The 21,716-nt window shown below is 39.6% G+C and overlaps 1 protein-coding gene across 37 annotated transcripts in view; it reads left to right on the top strand.

Annotated features, from left to right (window-relative positions):
- Positions 1 to 21,482, top strand: part of DTNA (dystrobrevin alpha) — a 381,211-nt gene extending 359,729 nt beyond the window's left edge. For 14 of the 37 annotated variants that reach the window (XM_012447220.3, XM_064379277.1, XM_064379274.1 and 11 more), the window contains 5 exons: positions 4,865 to 5,024; positions 7,494 to 7,583; positions 9,673 to 9,841; positions 12,425 to 12,557; positions 20,360 to 21,482. In XM_012447220.3, the coding sequence (XP_012302643.1) occupies positions 4,865 to 5,024; positions 7,494 to 7,583; positions 9,673 to 9,841; positions 12,425 to 12,557; positions 20,360 to 20,500 (693 nt within the window). In that variant the 3' untranslated portion in view covers positions 20,501 to 21,482. Of the gene's footprint in view, positions 1 to 4,864; positions 5,025 to 7,493; positions 7,584 to 9,672; positions 9,842 to 12,424; positions 12,558 to 14,797; positions 14,847 to 17,834 lie in introns of all 37 variants that reach the window. The other 23 variants (XM_064379284.1, XM_064379289.1, XM_064379282.1 and 20 more) reach the window with 4 other exon arrangements.
- The last annotated feature ends 234 nt before the right edge of the window (positions 21,483 to 21,716 follow it).

The raw sequence follows: 21,716 nt of genomic DNA, 5'->3' as shown, positions 1-21,716 counted from the left end.
CACATTATGGAATATAAGCAGGCCAGAAGTAATCAGCTTGGGCCTCACCTTCCTGGTTTTTCCTTGCTCATCCTTTCTGGTAGGAATTCTATGCAGTCAGGAACCAGTCAAAAGGGAGGGAGAGTGATAATTCGCCTCATAAAGGATCAACTGCAATATAAAGATGATCATCTAGTGTTCAAAAAATACCCTCCCAGACTATCTCTTTTTAAAATTGATTATTATAATTATTTCTAAGTAAGAAAATATTATTTCATTGCTTAAAAACCTTGGAAGATGACTCTCTGGTTCAGAATAAAGTCTACCCTGGAGGTCCCCAGACCTGCCCCTCTCCCTCTTCTAGCTTCGTTTCTCTCTATGCCCAGCAGCCAGCCTGGCACTAGAGCCACACTGGCCTTCCCACCCTCCCCACAATACCCCTCAGATTTCACATGCCTTGCTCCTGGTATTCCAAGGCCCAGGATGCTCTACTCTTCTCTTCTCCCATACTTTCTCATTTCTGCCTGGAAATCTTCACTGTTAAAACCCAAGTCAAATGATGCCTCCTGCCTGAACAGTCAGAATTAATCACCTCTTGTATACCCCGATAACACTCTATACATAATGACTACTTTAAAAAAGCTGGTTATAAAAATTATCATCAATATGATGATAGTCAGTGAATTTATATTGGAAGAAAAGATGAAAAGAGGGTTGAATGCTGCTAAACACTGCTTTGCTGCACCTTCCCAGGCTGCTAGGTGCAACCAGGCATGACCAGACTGCATTCTCAGCCAAACTGAGGCAGACTTTTCAGGTCTAGCGGGGAAGGGAACATAAAATTCTCTGCTGTTTCACCAGGGTGTCCTGATTCAACAATTAGACATTTGCTTCTTTCTGTGAGGCATTCCTCATTTCTGGTGGTGAATAGAAACCAAAATACTTCCTGGAAAATATCAGAAAATGTATGAATCTTGTCAGACTTTTAAAAAATTGATACAACAGCAAGTTGAGTGGACTTGGAGGATGGTGCATAGAAATTAATTTTTCATTTCTTCTCCAGGAAGTGAGCTATTTTAAATTTGCCAAGTGTGATATATGTTTTCCTTCTTCCATAAATCAACTCTCTCCTTGAGAATTTTAGCTCTATATATTGATCTCATGGACCATTGTCCCTTAAGTCTTTGCTCCATTAATCATTGAGTAATTTCCAGGAAAGGATATTCACAGAGATTATTCTCTCTACCTCTTCTACAGTTGTTAGCAGACAACTGTGCCTCATGACCAGGCTGGAGGTCACCATTCCACGGAGGCCACTTCCTGTGAAAATGAAATTCAGTGATATCAGCATTGATCTGCTCCAATGCCATGAGACCACAGCCTTTTCCTAGTGTTCCTAGAAGAAAAGAACAAAAAGGAAGGGCAGAAATGGCATTCCTCACAGTGGGTAGGCACTAGGAAGATGCTATGCTTCTAACTGGACAGTGTTCTGACATGGAACGATAAGGCTGTGATCACCCCGGGTGTCAACGTCCTACTGCCAAAAGTCTGGGTAAAGGCTAGATGTGACTTGGGAGTTGCCAGTTGTGGGAAAGATGCAGCTGATTCTACTCTTCAACACAGGATCTTCCACCTAAATTCTTCACATAATCAAACTGCACGAAATTGCACCATTTAGAGATTCCTTTGGGAGATTGCTACTCAACATTCACACACTGGTGTAATTTAGATTCAGTCAGCTGTTTTTCCCTTAACATACAACTAGAGTTAATTATTTTCTCCTTAATGCAGAACCACTCATAGGAGTTTTGAAAAAGCCCACAGAAAGGAGTAGCAAAAGTTGCCTTTGAGATCAGGCACTGAGCAGTGAAAGGTAGGGTGGGGCATGCCTCAGACCCACAGGAGTTAGCAGAATAACCGAGTGCACTAGGAGATGCGGAAAGGCTCACAGAAAAGAAGGCGGAAGGGCCAGACATATGAGACTTCTTACAAATGCTGCCTAGAGGGAGGAGCCCCCAGCACCCTGGAGAACCTAATATAAGAGGTATAAGCAGGGCTGGTGTACACTACAGCCCCACGACAGCCATTAAAGCAATGAAATATGGTCCATAGCCCCATATCTCAAATCCCTGGATCCAGATATATTCCAGAATTTAGAATTTTTCTGGTTTTGAAAAGCAGTATGATGCATATATCATATCAGTTGCCTCGTATCCATTAAGACCAAATTCATTATGGAATGACCAGTATTGTCAGAGCTTTTTTGGCTTTCAAAATTGCAGATAAGAGATTGTAGGCCTGTACTTCTGTACCAACTGATAAACAGTCCAAAGGCCCTCCCACCACCCTGAGCACCCACACACATTTTCCGTAATCCAGCAACTAAAAGGTGTTGCCTGGCCCAGCAGGAGGAAGCCCTAGGACTCCGCCCCAGCACCACAGGGTAGTCACAGTGGGTCTGTGCCCTGTGCCTTTTCCCTCTTCAGGCTGCTTGAACCTTTCTATACTAGTGAAGCATAGACGGAAGCATATGATGGCTGGTCACAGTGCCCACAGTCCTTAGAATGGGCATGGCAAAGCCTTGGGCATGGAGTCTAAAGACTGGGGGTCTATTTTCTCTCCCATTCTCTTGCTTAGAAACCTTGGATAATCCAGTTATCTCCTCTGAGCCTCAGTTTGCTAACATATAAAATGGGAATAATGATACCTCATATGGTTGTTAGGAGGATTGCATGAAATATTAGGAGTTAAAGTGCTTTATGGACTACAAATTGCTATTCAAATATAAGATATTACCAGTTGTACCACTGTACTAGGAAAATGAAACAAAGCAATGTATATAAAAGTGCTTTTACACTGAATTACATACAAAAGTGGGGTTGTATTCTCATTGTGAACTTTCTACCATGGAAGGCAATCTGGGTTCCCAGGGATGAGAAGGTAACCCACACTGGTAGCCAAGAGAATCCTACTTCTTAATAACCATTCTGTCCAACTTCCCTTCTCTAGTCACTCCCAGCTGTGATTGGTCCCTTCATAAAAAGGACAGAGACAAAAGGCTCAGGAGACTTGCTGAGGGCTCTGCCTTGAAAAGGATTTACAGGAAGAATTGCCAGGGTAGGAAGAGCTCAGGACAGCTGACCAGCATCTGTCTCCATTGAGGGACTTGTTGTCAGCCATGGCCATCAAGGTTATCACAGCCGAGGGCACTCAGAGCCCCTGGGATCAGCCCCAGCCCTACTGCTCTGGCTCCATCTCCTGATAATTATTTTCACCTCTCTGAGCACTGGGCTCCATAACTTCACATTTAGAGTAAGAATGCATACTTCACAGGGCCATGGAGAGAAATCAGTGAGAGTGTATGTGAAAATCCTTTGAACATCATAAAGCTCAACGCAAATGTGAAATTATTTATTATTGGCATGGGAAGGTCAAGGATGCAGTGGTAGCTCAGAAGCAGAAGGTTTCAAGGTAATGGGGCTGAGCTTCCAGAGTTTGCTGGGGAAAACTAGACCCCTCCCTGAGCAGGCCTTGAGGGGAGCAGGCTGCAAAAGCATCGCAACCAGGCAAAGTTCTCTTCCTTGGGCCTGGACAGACCATTACAAGGTAATGTTGAGAGTGAAAGAATGGGATCCTCAGCCCATTGGGCACCCCGTGAGTTATTTTCTGTGCTCTGTTCTGTTTTGCTTCATTTTCAATTCTGAGTTTTTCTCAGTTTATGGCTTTAACAATTATGTGTGATGCTAAGCCCTGGAGAGCTAACAGCATGGCATTTTTCAGGATTGATGTGGTGTATTTTAACCACAAGCCACTGAAACCAAAGGAAAGATCTAAATGGAATATTCCAGAGCATTGCTCTGGTGGCGTACATCTAGGAATTTGAATGGGTTAATGATGACTCTCTGGGCCCTGCTGGAGAATTCTCATTCTAGCAACCACAGCAAACACACTGGGATGGAATTGATGTGAACACCTAATCTGTTATGTATGCACTCAAGGGTCTCCTTGCATTTTCTTATGCATGTGACTGACTTCTTTTGTCAACTAATTATTAAATCAGGGAGAATGTTTCCAAGGCACCTTGTTTAGAGACAAATCCTTAAGATTCAAGATGTGACAGTCTCAGAATGGTTTCATGCCAAAAACTGCTTTTAAGTTGTTTTCTACTTTTTTCTATACTTGTCTTTAAATCCTACTATTCTTATTGTCCTGCTGGAACACTGCTTTTTCGTAGGAGAAAAGAAGGACATTTCCTGCAGGAAATAATACCAAAAAAACAAGATTTCTTTTTCTTCTTCCCCATTGGAATTCCTGAGTCACTGAGTAATTTGACAAAATCAGATTTTACTGTAAAATGGAGACAAAATAATTTACACTTCGTTTGATTCTTAATTTGACACAATATGCACAATAGTGCATGATATGATTTAAACTCTTACCCTCTAAAGATAATGCTAGTACAGACGGTTTGAAAATTTAGAAAGCATCCATTGCAAATAGTCTTCTAGCTTGTATTTTAAACCTTCTCCTTAATGTCCTCTTATTCCTCGGAGATCTTCCTTCAAGGAGAAAGTATCCACACCTTGTAATTGTCTGCATTTAACAATACCTTCATTTTATGGGCACACATCTCATATACTATAGAGCAATGTTGTACTAATATTTTTAGCTTTCAGTATTTAACCCAAACTTCAGATTATGTACAGTAAGGTCCTAAATTATCTACACCTGCAAATTAGGTTTAAGATTACAAACTCAATTACCTAGGATATCCTCCTGCTTTGAAATTTCATTGTCACTGTTTTTAACATTCGACTGAGGCATTGGGGATGACATATGTCATTTTCTTGGGAAAGCAAATTAATGACTTGCATTGTCTCTCCAGACTCAGGGGGCAGGCTCTCCCCGCTCCTCCCCCAGCCACACCATCAGCAGGCCAATTCCCATGCCCATCCGGTCAGTGTCAACCTGCTCCACCCCGACGCACACGCCGCAGGACTCCCTCACAGGGGTAGGGGGAGATGTACAAGAAGCATTTGCACAAAGTAAGTGGCTTTATTTCTTGTTGTAGTCTGCTTTTATGTGGCAAATAGGTCATCAAGGTCTGTTGAGTGGTGAAGAGTCATCAGCTACATGTGATTATTGTAGGGCCTGTCATGGCTGATGTCGCAGCCTGGCCTGCCAGCCATTTGGGGAATTCCCTACACTGATTTGTTCTCACTTCACCGTTTTACCTTCCTTTGGCTTTTGTTCCCCTGTTTTATTTTTCAGTAAGTCTTTCATCAAAAGACAGGAAATCTGTTTACCAATACCCCCAGAAAACTTCATAAATGTAATCCATTTTTTTTAAATCTTAGAGATTTTCTTATCTCATATTATCTTTTCTTTATATTAAAGTCAAGACTGAGATAGATAATTACAGCTCTTCAGCAATGAGGTAACCAAGAAGGACATTTAAGATTCCCTGTTCAGATGCCCCAAAGAGTTAAATCATTGCCTCCGTAAGGTGGGGCTACAGTTAGGCCTCTGCTGTTAGAGGAGTCCAAAGAGGGATGGGTATGTCAGCCAGCACTCTCCCATGATGGGGAGAGTAACTTTATTAATTTAGAAATATTTTTAACACTTTTTACAACCTTTTATTACTATCACTTTTTACATTTATAGAGAATAAGAAAAAAAAATCGCTCTGTAGACCTTCACCCAGCAACTCTCATTCCCAGAAGTAAACACTATTAACAGTTTGATCCTTCTCAACATTTTGCTTATGTGTAAATAGTTATGTTTAAGGATGTGATTATAGACACATACTCTTTTTTTCCCACACAAATAGGATCACACATTGCATTTTAGAGTCTACAATTTGCATTTTCTTTAAATTAGCAATGTATCATGAATATCCTTCAAAGTCTTCACATAGAGATCTAAGGAAAAGAGAGACTTGTTTGACTACTGGTTTAAAGGCAAAGAAAATCATAAAGTCAAAAGACAGAAAACAGTCTTAAGGAAACCATTTCCAGCATATGTCAATCAAGTTTCATAATTTCAGTTATACAAAAAGCATGTAGAGATCAGAAAAAGAGAGACACCACCAAAACAAAAACAAGTGAAGGACATGAACAGACAGAAGAACAAAGAGAAATTGCCAATAAATATATAAAAGATGTTTCACCTCTGATATAATAGCAGAAATAAAAATTTTAATAAGTATCACTTTTTGCCTAGAAGATTAAAAAAATATTTTGAAACATCATAATATCCAGGGATAGCAAGAGTGTGAGGAAACAGGTACTCTCATCCATGTGGAAGAGTGATAAAATCTTAACACACTTTAATGAGAAAGAATGATGGAGTCTCTACTCTCTTATGAGGGAAAGGAAGGATCCATATTAGGACTTTTTCTTCTAAGCACTGAATTTAACTCAAGAGTTTTTAAAAATGTAATTCACAAAATAACTTATTTTAATTTTTAGAAATAAAAATGTCCTTTCTCTAAATCATATCTTAAAGAAATTTACTATATTTTAAATCAATTTGTGATTTCCATCATAATTAATGTTTTTACTTAACTACTCTGATTTTTAAAATTTAAACATGTTTTTTATTTTAGTTAGTATTACTTTCTGAAAAATGACAGAATGAATTGTGGCCTATAGGCAGCCTTTAACTTATAAAGAGCTCAGGCTACCTAAGTTCATTTGTAACTTAGGTATTTGGAATCTTGAACCATTTTTTTCTCAAAGATCTTATGGCAAGTATCTCTCTTTACTCTCCCTACTCCCAGGCTGGCTCACAAGCATCCATTTAACCCTTAGTGTACCTGAAACAAAATAATAATAATCTTTCTTTGCCATAAAGAAAGATTGTCTAAGTTCCAATTCGTAGTACCAGACATGCATCTGCCTATGTCTTGGCAGAAGAGACAAGAATCCTCACCCCTTTCTCACACTCTGAGGGCATTCAGTGCATGTGTTCCCCATTCCCAAGTGGTACTTATACTGGCAGGAAGAGTTCCAGGAACCCTGATAGAAGACAGCACATGTCCCAGTAGAGATCAGAATCTAAAGGGCTCAGCCACCAGGTAAGGGAAAGAATAATAACAGCAGCTAAGAAGGCACAGCTCTCTTGGCAAAACTCGACTTTTCCTCTGGATTATTCTTAAGAAGGGTAACCACACACTGGTTTACCTGGGACCATCCCAGTTTTGCCAGGCCAGCCAGTTTTCTTCATACTGCTCTCTTTCACTTTCAAAATGTCCCCATTTGGACCAAACAATTATATTAGACTCCATCATTAGCCATGTCTTCTTACTGCAGGACCCACTGCCCTGAGCAGTGTTTTGTTGTTGTTGTTCTTGTTGTTGTTGTTGTTTCGCGAAATGAACCAAACTACTTCTGAAAAGGAGAAGTCTTAGAAGTTTTATTGCTTTAGGTTATTAATGGGAAGGATAAACCAACATAAAAATTTAGGATAAAGGGAAGGCTTTGGTTTTTTAAATTATTTCTTCTTCCCTGAAGGTTCAAGAAGAAATTTAAGGAATGATTTGCTTGTGGCTGCGGATTCCATCACTAACACTATGTCGTCTCTTGTGAAAGAGCTGAATTCTGGTGAGTTCCCAGTTCCCTCTCATTTGTCTGCTCATTAGAGGGGTCCATAAGTGCTAGGGGCCTCTTTTAGAGATCTGCTCATTGTCTAATATCAAAAGATTGTTTAAAGTTCTATGTGATATTTTGTTGGTCTATTCAGATTTCAGGGTTTTTTAAATTTTTGTTTTGTTTTTTGAGACAGGGTCTCTTTGTGTTGCCAGGCTGAAGTACAATGGCACCATCATAGCTCACTGGAGTGTCAAACGCCTGGGATCAAGCAATCCTTCTGCATCAGCCTCCCTAGTAGCTAGGACTACAGGCACATGCCAGCACACCTGGCTAATTATTTTTGTTTTCATAGAGACAGAGTCTTTGCTATGTTGCCCAGGCTAGTCTCAAACTCCTGGCCTCAAGTGACCCTCCTGCCTTAGCCTCCCAAAGTGCATGAGCCACTATGCCTGGCCTATTCAAATTTTTTTAAGTAATGTTTATATTTTACTTATTCGAATATTATTAGTGCATACTCAATGTAGAAAGTTTGAAAAAGGCAGAAAAGAACAACCAAAAATATTCAAATTTACCTACAATTCTAGAATCCAGTGACAGCCACTGTTAACATCTATGGTGATCTAAAACAACATGATGCTGAAGTTATTTTATAGGGTCAAATGTCTTATTTACTTTTTTTTCTTTTTTTGGAGATGGGGTGTTGCTATTTTGTCCAGGCTGGCTTGAACTCCTGGGCTCAATCGATCCTCCTTCTTTAGCCTCCCAAAGTGCTGGGATTACCAGCCCTTATCTATTTTTTTTTTTTTTTTTTTTTTTTTTTGAGACTGAGTTTCGCTCTTGTTACCCAGGCTGGAGTGCAATGGCACGATCTCGGCTCACCGCAACCTCCGCCTCCTGGGTTCAGGCAATTCTCCTTCCTCAGCCTCCTGAGTAGCTGGGATTACAGGCGCGCGCCACCATTCCCAGCTAATTTTTTGTATTTTTAGTAGAGACGGGGTTTCACCATGTTGACCAGGATGGTCTCGATCTCTTGACCTCGCGATCCACCCGCCTCGACCTCCCAAAGTGCTGGGATTACAGGCGTGAGCCACCGCGCCCGGCCCACCCTTATCAATTTAGATTTCATCAATTTGGAATGCCTGATCATTTGAATTTGAATTTCAAAATGGAATTTCATTCATTTGAATTTGAATTTCAAACTGAAATTTACATTTGCAATATCTCTGAAGATAGATCTGTCCCGAAATAAATAGCGTAAAATTTAAAGAGACTTTTTATCCTCCTAATACTGCAAAGAATGTTCAAAACTTTAGCAGCATGAATATAAAAATAAATATGTTACCAGTTACTAATAGATCTCCATCTATTCCTTAAGGCCGACCTAGCAAGAGATTTGTCCGGCTAGACTAGGATCTCATTGCTGAGATTACAACTATAAGAAATAAAATGTCAATATCAAAAAAATCCTGGACTTAACTTTCTTAAAGCCTCTCAGTTGAAAATTGTTGCTGCTAATTTAGATTAAGATTACCAAACAGACCAAAATGATAGTAGTTAATGCATCATGATTAACAGCAGGTACCCACTGCCCTAGCAAATGATGAGTACAAAGTTATTCTTGTTATGGAAGTCTTAAGTACTGTTAATTTATACTCATCATTCTTTAAACTATTAAGTGATAGGGTTCACTTAACATTTTAAGTTCATATTTTAAGCATTTTAGGTGAATATTTTAAGGTTAGGGTTACGTTTTAACTCGTGTTTCTTAAATTAGTGTAATACTAAGCAAAAGTAACAATTTCAGTTAAGATTCTTACAGAAGGGAAAAGTAGAAGTTTTAAGGAGTTAAGTCAGTTACTAAGAGAGCAAAAATTTCTTGTAACATTTCTGAGATTTAAAAAATGCTGTATACCAAATGATTTTATAGTAATTCATGTCAATATCAATTCTTAATGTTGAAAAAATAAAAATGTATTTCATTAATATATGATAACTGGTCAAAGTTTTACACAGCACAGGTTGATTTGTTAAGCTTACTCTTTTATTTCCAGGTCATAAAAAATCTAACAATTTTTTATGTATCTTCAATTGTATCTGATAGAGGTGGGGAGTGAAACAGAGAGTAATGTGGATTCTGAATTTTCACGGACTCAGTTTGAGGATCTTGTTCCCTCACCAACCTCTGAAAAGGCTTTTCTAGCGCAAATCCATGCCCGAAAACCTGGGTACATTCACAGTGGAGCTACCACAAGTACCATGCATGGCGACATGTGAGTATCTTCAGCTTGGAGACGTTTTTCTCAGTAACAAAACAATCTGTAGGAGGCAATATGAAAGTAAAAGAATAATTGTTTAGGTTTTTTTTTAACCTTCAAAAGGGGTGACATAGTTTTCTTTTCTGCCAGAGATATAGAAGGGTGCTACATTTAAATTCGGCATTGTGATATTTCCCCCCTTACAATTTCTAGAGTTACCAATAACCTAAACCAACCAGTGCTTATCAAGAGCCTGCCTTGCCCAAGGCACAGTGCTAGCTCTATACAAAGTAGTATTAAAAGGTTGGATACAGTGGCTCACATCTGTAACCCCAGAACTTTGGGAGGCCGAGGTGGGCAGATCACGAGGTCAGAAGATCAAGACCATCCTGGCTAACACAGTGAAACCCTGTCTCTACTAAAAACACAAAAAATTAGCTAGGCACGGTGGCACGCACCTGTAGTCCCGGCTACAGGGGAAGAGGCTGAGGCAAGAGAATCGCTTGAACCTGGTGGGCAGAGGTTGCAGTAAGCCAAGATGGCGCCACTGCAGTCCAACCTGGGCGACAGCGAGACTCTGTCTCAAAAAAAAAACAAAAGTATTTAAAAACTGCACCACCCTTTTAGGACTCACAGACTAGTTCAGGAGATAAATCATCCTATCTTTTGAACTTACTGTATTTGCACTTGATACCATGACACTAGAGGGGTCTCTGTGCAGAATTGGTGTAAACAACATCATATAAATATTTGGAATTGAAATAAGTACACATATAAAATCTCATTATAAAGAAATCCAGTTTGGTTCACTTGTTGAATATTTATAAATCTGATCCTCCAAATACTTACTTGCAAAAGTTTTCACTCAGTTCTGGAGCTTGTTAGAAACCAGCAGAATCAATGACGTCCCCACTAGACTTTCTGTGACCCTGGATCAGCTCAAAGTAGTCAGCAGAGACAACCAAAGCTGAGAAACAAAGACAAAGCTGAGACAGAGCTGCAGAGCCCAACTTGGGAGGGAAAGGGGGAAAGCAAAAGAAGTGAAGAACGTGCCCCATTAGGAGATCATCGTTCATGGAGTTACAGAAAACATGGAGAAAGGCTGACCCAAAAGCTCGGGGAGGGAGTTGCTGAATGCTAAAAATACTACAGAGGGTTGATGGGTGATGTTGCTTAATATGAAAAGTACTTCAGACTAGCCTATAAAAATAAACTGGCTATTTTAAAGACTCAGAGAAGAAACTAACCAGAGGCCTTTCTGGTGTTTGGCTCTCAATCCAAGCAGTGAATTAATGATCAGTAATCATGGAGAATTATCAAGAGGTGTGGTCTGAGAGTCAGCTGTGAAGCAGCAGAGAGTAAGATCAAAACAAAAGCAATATAATAGGACTTAACATGGCAGTACGCTGCTGCTGCTTTTTATAGTTTGCTTTCTTGTCCTTTCTTCTGTATTCTTGAATTGTTGGATTTGTTATTCAAAAGGGCGAATTGTCATCTGTTTTGTCTGGTGAATGCATATCTATTTGATTTTTATTATTAAGCATTTATATGGCAGTTAGCTAGAATTTCCTCAGTTAGCTAGAATTTCCTTGTCCCAGTTCTAAAACCCAAGACTATTACGCCACCCCAATCTGCTACCCCTGGTATGCTGAGTAGCAGCACCAGCTACCAACATGTGACTCAGGAGTTAGGGAAGGAAGGTTCACAGAGGCCTAGGCAGACCCATTTAGACTGGCCCCAAACTTCCAAAAATAACCAGAACATGTTGTACAGCTATAAATAAACGTGAATGACATTTAAGTTCCAGTCTAAAAACTTCACTTATTTCATTTTAGGGAATAATTTAATATCTCTGTTGTCTAAACATGTACTTGTGTTTTACCCTGAGAATCTTTTAGTCCTGTGACTTAGGTAGTGAGCTTAGGTCCAGCCCCATGAAGAGCTTTACACAGTCTATGATGAATGGAATAAGGTCATTTTTATCTATTTATTTGATAGTGGAATTGGATAATTTAAATGCTTTTTTTTTTCAGATTTGGAGCTAAGGTCAAGAGTTATGGATTAGAATAGTAACCCTCCTGGCATCGACTAGCTGATATTCTAAGACTTAATCCTATAAAAATAAAGTATCAATTAACACAAAAGAGGTTAAATTATAACCAAATGTCCTTAAGCATTATTTCACTAGAGGGCTCACTCTCCTTACAGAAAGTATCCTTGGGTTCTATTTTTAAAAAGAATAAAAAGAGCCCTCAGATTGGGAAAACTTTATATCCCCTCAAAAGATGTTTGCCCTTTTAAAAATTATAGAATATTTAAAGGGCCAACCCACTCCCGTAAACCCTAGAAAAAGACAGATGACCAATGATCACAACTGCCATAAAAATATTGTGTTTGAAAATACCTTGATCATATATTGCTTCAAACCTCCAAAATGTTTCCAAGTTTTTCTGTAGGTATTACTAAAGAAGACATGAAAGTGACTTGGAGAATTAAGGATAAATAAATGTGCCAATAAAATTACAGCTCACACACAAATTCTGCTTGTAATTGTCTTTTAAGATTCGCTCTAAAATGCCATGTGTGGTTTGTTCTCAGGGTTACAGAGGATGGGGATCCCTATGTGCAGCCTGAGGATGAAAACTATGAAAATGACTCTGTCCGGCAGCTGGAGAATGAGCTCAAGATGGAGGAATACCTGAAACAGAAGCTGCAGGATGAAGCGTATCAGGTACAGGGATCCAGGCCCCACCCACCCTACCTCTTCTACCTCAACCCCTTGGTAGCTGGGTCTTTGACATGACGCAGAATCGGTGCCTTCTCCTTCCTTCCACCCCCAACCTTTCCACAATATACTGATTTCACTCCTTAATCCATGTCTTCTAGACAGTAAAAATGTTAAATACTTCGTATAGCTGTCACTCACCATGTATTCTTTTAAATTCTGCCCTAAAAAATGATAAGCAGCCTTCTTATATTGGAAAAAAACATGGTAACTAACAGTCCAAACTCTTTCAGGCCCATTAAGAAAGATGCTTTCTCTCATAATTATTTTTAAATGGATACAAAGAACAGGGCATGAGGAAATTGAATAAGCATAAATGCACCACCTCCTTTGAATTGTTTGCCCTCAGCCTTCCTCATTGCCCACCTCATGCCAAGTGTAAGTAGGAGAATGGCAAACCTCATGGAGAAATGTTGGGGGAACTGCAAGACTGTGTTCAGCAAGGTGTGGACGGACAGATTTTCAGATGTACTAGAGTATGTTAGCCATCTGAAAATTCACTGACTGTAACACATGCAATTGGGAATAAATGTAACCAGCGACTCATCCTAAAGGCCATGAATTTCCCTATGGAGATTGTTCTACTGCCTTATTTGTCTTCCTGGTTTGTTTCTTTTCCCTTTAATTTGCAGGTGTTTGCTTGGGGTTCTGGGATTCAGGGATGTTTACCTGGTTGAGACCAGCTTTCCCCTGGGCCTCAGTGGGCTATTTTATCCTGTCAGACTTTCTGTCCAATGGTCAGACAAGTTTCCTCACATTGTTTTGTTTTGTTTTGTTTTTTGAGACAGGGTCTTGTTCTGTTGCCCAGGCTGGAGTACAGTCACACGATCATAGCCCACTGCAGCCTCTAACTCCTGGGCACAAGTGATCCTCCCACCTCAGCCTCCTGTATCTGGGACTACAGGTGCACATCACCATGCCTGGCTAATGTTTTTATTTTTTGTGGAGACAGGGTCTCACTATGTTGTCCAAGCTGGTCTTGAACTCCTGGTCTCAAGCAATCCTCCCACCCCAGCCTCCCAAAATGTTGGGATTACTGGCATGACCCACTGTACCCAGGCTTTCTGCATATTATTAGGGCAGCAGTACCCTCTCTTACTTTGTTAGAAAAAAAAAAGCAGAGAGAATAAATTATCTCCTATTTCTTATATATCTATAGATAAAGCCTTGAAATATTTTTCCAAGAAAATTGTAGCAGGAGGGAAACTGAAGCTCACCAATTCCATCCCAGAAATATAAAAACAAAGTTTTGCCTCTTTGGAATGTTCCATTAGCCTTTTCACTTTAATGGCCACATTTCAGAAGCAACTAAAATGTTGGTCTAGCCATGCCAAAGAAAGAGGGAAAAAGAAAAAAAATGTGACTATATATGTAGAGCCGTGCTCCCACGCTTCAGAAAAAAAAGTTGCCTGATTGCAAACCCATGGAGAGTGCAGTTTTCCTTGCACCGTCTATGGCTCCTCCACAGAAGAAAGTTAGCCTGGAATGACACTGCCAGGGCGTCTCTGGGAACTCTGAGGGATGGCATTTCTATACATATCTCATTAGGCTCTGCTGTGTAGAGGGGAGGAAAAATGTGGCTAAATAATCAATGTTCTGGTTCATGCTATTAGAAGCATCTATTAGGTCTCCCTCTTTGAGCTCATGTCACTTTCTGTATTTTGGTAGCTGCGGTAACTGAAATTCTAGGGGTTCTTTTTTTTTTTCTTTAAGGAAGGCAGCCTTACACCATTCCATATAAAATATTAGATTTTTATTTATTTTAATGAATTAGAAATGCAATCTTTTATGAGTAAAATGAAGGGAATTTCTACTAATGACTTAAGATTCAACTGGAGTTTTTACCATCACTGGTAAATCTTAAATCTTAAGCTCCCTCTCCTTTCTTTTCCATCCCTCATGACTTCCAAGAAAAGGGCAGGGAAGAGGCTGGGAGAATATAACAGGCCTGTGTATCTCCACTCAAAACATATGCCCTGGAGGATGTCAAAGTGTTTTTCCTTGAATGCTCTGTGAGCATATGGTTGTTGGATGGATTAGAATGCTACTCTTATTCAATAGACTCTCTCTCTCTCTCTCTTTCTCTCTGTCTTTGTGCATGGCTTCCTGCCAAATAATTCACCAGCTTGACTGCATCACAGACTCGACATGTCACCTTTCTTGTTTGTGTCCTTTGTCACCCACAGGTCAGCTTGCAAGGTTGAATGCAATATCCTTTTATCACACTCCTCTCAAGTAAGTACCATCTTATTTAGGAGGAAACATGGCCACTGTACACTGAATTCTGATAACTTGCAACATAAATTCACAATCACTTTCACTTAGTTGTTTCTTTCTATGTGATAAAATATCCTCCTCCCTTGCTGATATGGAAGAATCATCTCAGTCTATGGAGTGTTTCATTATAAACCAGTGGAGATTTGCCAGACATCCTTGGGAGTTGACTTCTTACTCTATTAGTTAGGAAAATTGGCACAAAATTTCTAAACCTAGAGATGTTCCAGAAATCCTCTGTGGCTATGAAACTTACCAATAAGTTTGTCACATCACCAATTCATGATGATATTGGAGTTTGTAGTGGCTCTAGCACTTGAAAAGGAAAAGTCAGTACCTCTAGAGATGGGCCAGCTTGTTAGCCATAGTATATCTAGGTCTCAAGAGATCAAATGTGTGTACCTTAACAAGTGAAAGCAAAATCATACATTATTAAAGAGAACAAAAGAACCCAAACAGAGGAAAAATTCTGCAGCCTTATGTTTTTGGAATACCTGATTCAAATCCATTGCGGAATTCAGCAGTACATAAATTAATTTAAAATATGATTTTCATGGCATGTGAAACCACTCCAAAGCTCTACCTAAATATATGGAAAATCCTCAGTAATTTTTTAATGCAGAGAGATTAGCACTGGACTGGCAGAATCACTTGACTGTAGTGGTCTAAAGCTTAGGTGCTGGACTCTAATAGACCCATTTCAAATATGCATTTCAACCAAATCCTAGCAGCAGAACTTTGGGCAAATTATTATACCTGTATTAGCCTCAGTTTCATCTACACAACATATTGTATAATATCAGCTTCACAGAAGAGTTGTACTTACTGGGATATGGTTTCTAAAGAGTTTTGCATAGTGGCAGGCACACTGTCATTTATTATGAAGATTCACATATATGCCTGCCACTGTGCTCAGTGCTTCATAGCACTTCAACACCTGGGAGCTGCCATAGTGTTTATGTAAGTGTATGGAAACCACTGGGACTCAGAACTAACTTGCTGTCTCTACTTTTATAAACAAGGTGAGGATGCAGCTACATGCAATGACTTGACACACTGCAGGCTGCACTGTTCCATAAGTCTAGATTTTTTCTCTGGCTCCAGCTAATAGCCATTTAGATGCCCCCCATGATAGTTCAAAGCTAATATATCCCTCAAAGGATTCTGGCTGCACTAGCCCAAACATTTGAGTTATATGAGCTTCCTCAACCATGGAATCCCATATGTCTATAGTGCAGTGGACAGTAAATGCTATCAATGCTGGTTGCTATTAATAATTTGAAAAAGGAATATATAGCTGTTAAATGACATATTAGTAAAAAATATATGCTAGTGCAAATGCTACTGACATCCCATCTCAGTCCTCAGGTTAAAATTAAGCAAGTGAAAATCATGGCGTAATTGCTGTGATAATATATACTTCATGAGCAGTGAGGAAGGAGCTTACTGACCACTCTCTATTCTGCCTCTTTTGGATTTGAGAGTGCCACATCACATGCTATCCTGACTCATTACAACCAGAGTGAAAAAATTCCCAGGAGCTTTCTCTGAAAATATTCACTCCAGTTATAACAAACTTAGTCCCAAAGGAGCAGGTCTTTTCCTTTAATAGCATTTTCTTTCTCTTAGCTTCAGCAATTTGATCATTTTTGTTCTGCACATTATTTAAACATCAGTAGCTAGTTCTTAGAAAAATATTTTTGAAAGTCTAATAAAATGTGCTTTCCTTAAACCCAGATATAAAGTGACATTTGGTTCTTATATCTAAATGCCAAAAATTTTAGTACAGTAGTTCTTAGGCCATTTGTTAAATCTTTTGTTGCAAATTTGGCAGTGAAAAATTAGACAGTTGTAGTCTTTGCCACTTACTGCATCTGTAGCCTACCTAGCTGAAATTCCACAGAAATCTGAACAAGAACCATCCTGTCATTCAGTCAGCCACTTAGGCAAATTCATTTAAAACCTGATAGAATATTGTAAAAACTAGTGGCTTTTCATTTTTGCAGCTGGTTCTATCCGATTGTACTTTTTCTTAACGTAGCCAAGAAATATAGGTACAATTTAGGCCAGTTTATTTTACTAAAATATTTTTGTTCAAAACAAACTTTCTGATGGTACTGCAATACCAGAAATTATCCCAAAGTATACGCGTCTCTTATCCAAGGGTCCTGAAGCCAGATTCATCAGCTTGATATTAGTTAGCCATCTGCCAAGGCAGAGCCTTGCATGGGGAAGAGGCAGAAGGTAGATGCCAGAATCATAGAACATGCAACCTCTACTCAAAAAGAACTTTAGGCCTATTTGAAAATAAATACGCACTTACCAACATACAGTACTAAAAAAGAGTGAATCGTGTAAAACCTGGTTTATTGGTTTTCAACCAGCCACTTTTGAAGAAACAGTATACGTAACAGCATTCAGCTTAGGGTCCACCAAGACTCAATTTTGGCCCACTTAGGTACTGAATTTGTCCCTGTTATATCCTCTGGCCACATGGTACACGATCCTCCTTGGCCACTCACATCCTAATGGAAATTAGAGTATTGGATCTTTGAAAGTAGATTCTTAAAAAACCAACATGGCATCCTAATGATGGGTCACTGGTTTTATCTCCTTCTCCAAAGGACAACACAAATATTTCTGTTTGTGTTGCTTTTCCCTTCCAGATGCCTCAGGTATCCATTAAGAAAGAGATCCACATGGAGGACTTCCTGTCCTCTCTTCCAGAAGGTGCAATAGCACAGTGTTCCAGGACATTCATTCCTGATTGTCAGAGGAAGGGAGTAGAGAGAGAGTGTGTGTGTGTGTGTGTCTGTGTGTGTGTGTGTGTGTGTGTGTGTGTGCATTTGCTTTCTTGTGTATTGGGGAAAGGGGGGATCCTAAGCTTCATAACCCTAATTTAGAAACAACTTGCATCTTTAAAAAAAATTACACATTCCTTATTCCCAGGCAAGCTATAGTCAGACAGATGATGAAAGTAACATGAAAACTGGTGATGATGGAGAGCCCTGTGGCCACACAGAGGAGGAAGACAGCAGCCTGGCAGCAGTCTCACCGAAGAGAGGAGCCACCACACCCAGCAGCTCCTGACAAACCCCCACCCCTAAAGATGTGTTCTGATGACTATAGTGCAGCTAACTTTTTGTTCTAAGATTTGTAGTGTGTAGGTGTGTGTTTAGAGATGGAAAAAAGAAAAAAAAAAAAGACTTCTGTTCAAAGTTAACTTACCAACTACATCCTCTGTAACATGGTTCATCCCTGGTTAAAAAGTAAAAATACAAGCCTAAAATCCATGCTGCTGTTATACACAATGGCAGTATTAACAAGCATTTTAAACCTTTGCACATGATATTGAACCTGTTCCGTTTACAATGACAATATTAATACTGTTTATAGCTAGGAGTTTGATTTCTGAATTCTTTGAGATTTTAGCAAAACAGTTCATGTTTTGTACATTTTTTTCCACAGCAATTGGAAAAAAACAACCACTTGCAATCATTCACTAACCCTGAAGAATCTGGTTCCTGAGTGTACAAACTCAGATCCAAGAAGCCAAGAAGGGTCCTTGGCCTGCACGGTCTGTAGTTGACTCCAAGTCTCTGTGAGCAGTGACTTGAACCAAACACATCAGGAATCATCCATTCTTTGGGGCCTCTTTCCAACTTGGGGTTGTTTTCTTTCAAGATACTCTAACAAATCAGCCATAGAATTTAGTGTAAATATTTTTTTCCAAATAGATATCATATTCAAAAAAGGCAACATTCAAATTATATAGAATCTAGTTTTTAAAATCAGCACAGATCTTCTTAAAAACTGTGAACTATGTTTTGAAATACTCGTTACTAAAGCTGTTTATAAACCACAGGTGCCATAAGATCCCCAAATGGACTAAAGTTATCTATGCTCTTCCATGGTCTTGTTCCTCTCGTTCTGGCTTTAGGAAGCATGTCTTTAACAGCACCGCTCGTTCACAAGTTCCCCCATCAGGTTGTTTGGAGGCCTTCAGCTTTAAATGTACAGGCTTAAAGTGCGCTTGCAAACGTTCACTCTCCTTTTATTTCTGAATGTTTATTGCCTTAGCTGGCCACCTGGTGTTCTGCATGTAGCCTTCTGTGGTCATGTGAAAGGAGACAGGCTCTTCTGAGTTAGGATTTTGCACTCAGTGAAAAGCTGAAGTGCAAAAGAGCTATCAAAGAAAAGAGGATAAAAGACGGATAGTCTTTTCTAAGGACCCTCTTTACAGGGACCTAAAGACCTCCTTCAGGATTCTGGGGAAAACAAAAAAGTAATCTACTTGCTTCAAGATTTGATTTTTTTAAAAACCTGCGACATAGTCAATACATTATGCTTAAATTGGCAGTTTCTCTGGAATTTCTGTCTCTCCTTTAAAAGAAAGGAGAGAATATTTTAGAACAATAGTTCTCAAATTGTGTTCCCTGGACCAGCAGCATCTGCAACACTTAGCAAGGTCTTCGCAATATAAATTCTTAAGCCTCACCTCAGGCCTACTGAATCAGAAACTCTGGGGATTGGGCCCAGAAATCTGTTTTAATCAACCCTCTATGTGATTCTGATGCTCGCTAAAGGTTGAGAACTGCTTTAGAATGAAGTTGTATAATAAAGTCTCTGAAAAGGACCTATTCAGAATAAGCAAGAAAGGTTCTGTGATTCACTTTTGCTTCTGGGGCTGGCAAAAATCTTCTCCAAACCCACACACCAAGTCCGTAGTTGGTGGGCTCCCAGCCGAGTCCTCACATCATCACACTCCCTCTGCAGAGGGCGGCTGTAAGATGTTCATGTCTGCGTTTGGTCAGAAACCATCTCCTTGGCTACCCTTTGAATCCAAATCTCTTGCCTTGGGGATAAAGTTCTCGATTGGCATTAGTGAGAAGCCGATCCCATCCCCTTGACGTACTTAATCATGAATCTCTCCAGAGAACCCGCCTGACAAATGTCCCTGAGCACAGGCTGACACCAAAGTGGCACAACTGCACAGTTCTCAGATTTCTTTGCACAGATTGATTTTTATTGCGGGTTTTGTTGGGGTGTCTTAATGTTCATCTCTTTTCCACTGCCCATCCTCTGTGAACCCATACCTCTCTAGATGGAGCAGGTGGCCACTGGTGCCTCATACTCAGTACTGAAAACCACTACATTCCAGCTACCTATATTACTGTCAGCTCAAAATCATAGCCAGGTAGTTCTCGAACTCGGAACTTAAATCCTGCACGTGGCACTCAGTCACTGACTGGACTGAGCTGGCATATGTTGTCTCTTTGTGTTTCTACATCAAAATGTTCGTCTAAGATTTGAACTGTTCTGCTGATAACCTTCCCCGTTGTCATAGCTATTTCATTGCCAGCGAACTCCATCACATGGTTGTTGATACCATCATATAAAGCCATTGCAAGGACTCTGGAAACTGCCACCAATGACCAATTTCTGACTAACCAGCCACCTTTTCTTTCTCTTAGCTCCACGTCATCACTGAGACCAGACTCAAGCACCCCTGTCCTGTAACCGAGACAAAATGGCGTGTGTTATTTTGGGGTTTTGTGGTTTTTGGTGGGTTTCTTTCCTTGGCTCTCCAGATTTACTTTTGGGGCCTGTTCTAAGTGCAAACCCAGCAGATTTCACTTGTCCTGTCCATTCGATACAACTACATCTTACGGGCGTTGTTTCTTTCTTGTTCCACAATGAATTGCACATCCATCTCCATCAGAGCTGGTAGCCTATTAATGAGCACTGGTCTAACACGGCCAACCCTCCCCCACAGCACCGTGTTAATGGAGGAGGGGAGAAAGGTGAAATCTACTTCATGGAATTCAGGAAACAGTTGTGGTTGGTCAGGATGGAAGTCGGGGTAAGTTTGGTTGGTCAGAGGGAGTTGTGCTGGAGATTGTGAAAAATGGGTTCTTGAATGATCCACTATAAGGCAGGGAAGGTTCATTTGTAAGTAGTAATGTGAACTGAATTGCATTAAGAGTGTGTGGCCTTTGTTGTGATATACTATGTATTTTCTTATATGCATGAGCCAAACTGTTGCATCATAATTTAGCACCAATGTCTGCTTTTATTTTGATCATCTTTGTCCACCCTTATTAGTTCTTGGCTGTTAACTGTAGATAGATCTTGTAAATCCAGCAACCTTTGGTTGCTGCGTTCACCTTGGTTCGATTCCATGCAAGGAGTCACAAACAAGAACTCCAGTGTCCTTAGAAGAAAGGGCATTTTTACTTTTGAACCAAAAAGAGAAAAAAATCAGAAGTGTTATATCTTGAACCGAATTAACTGTAAGACATTTTTACTTATGACTACTGCAATTTGACACCATTCAAAATAACCAATTCAGAGACACTAAAGATTTCACAATATTCATTGGTATTGTAAAAAAAAAAAAAAAAAAAAAAAAAAAAAAAAACTACTATTGTATGGATTTTTGTATTGCTGTTAAGTATTGTTTTGTGTGTGTGTGTGTGTGTGTGTTGGAACCTCCTGGGGACATGTTATATTTTGAAGTGATTAAACTATTTAATTGTGTGTCTATATTTTGGAGTGGAATTATTTCTTCATTAAAAAATGTTTTTAAAAACACTATATCTTGGATGTTTTATTCCTTTGTTTCAATGAATCTTTCTTTCCTAAAGCAACCTGGAGTCAGTCTGTTTGGAGAAGAAAGGCAGGTAAGTACTTGCAGTGTAAAGCAGGACCCATTGATGGAATATTGAGCCACTGAGGCAAAATAGCTCACCTTCTCTTGCCTTAGGGAACACATGGTTTTTTACCATTCTGCTGTTTTATTAGCATCTGTGAGTATCTAATAGAAATACT

Source organism: Aotus nancymaae, unplaced genomic scaffold, assembly GCF_030222135.1.
Source record: "Aotus nancymaae isolate 86718 unplaced genomic scaffold, 86718_ANA_hifiasm-v0.15.2.pri h1tg000020l, whole genome shotgun sequence".
NCBI lineage: Eukaryota > Metazoa > Chordata > Mammalia > Primates > Aotidae > Aotus > Aotus nancymaae.
This window is presented reverse-complemented; position numbering and strand designations above follow the sequence as displayed.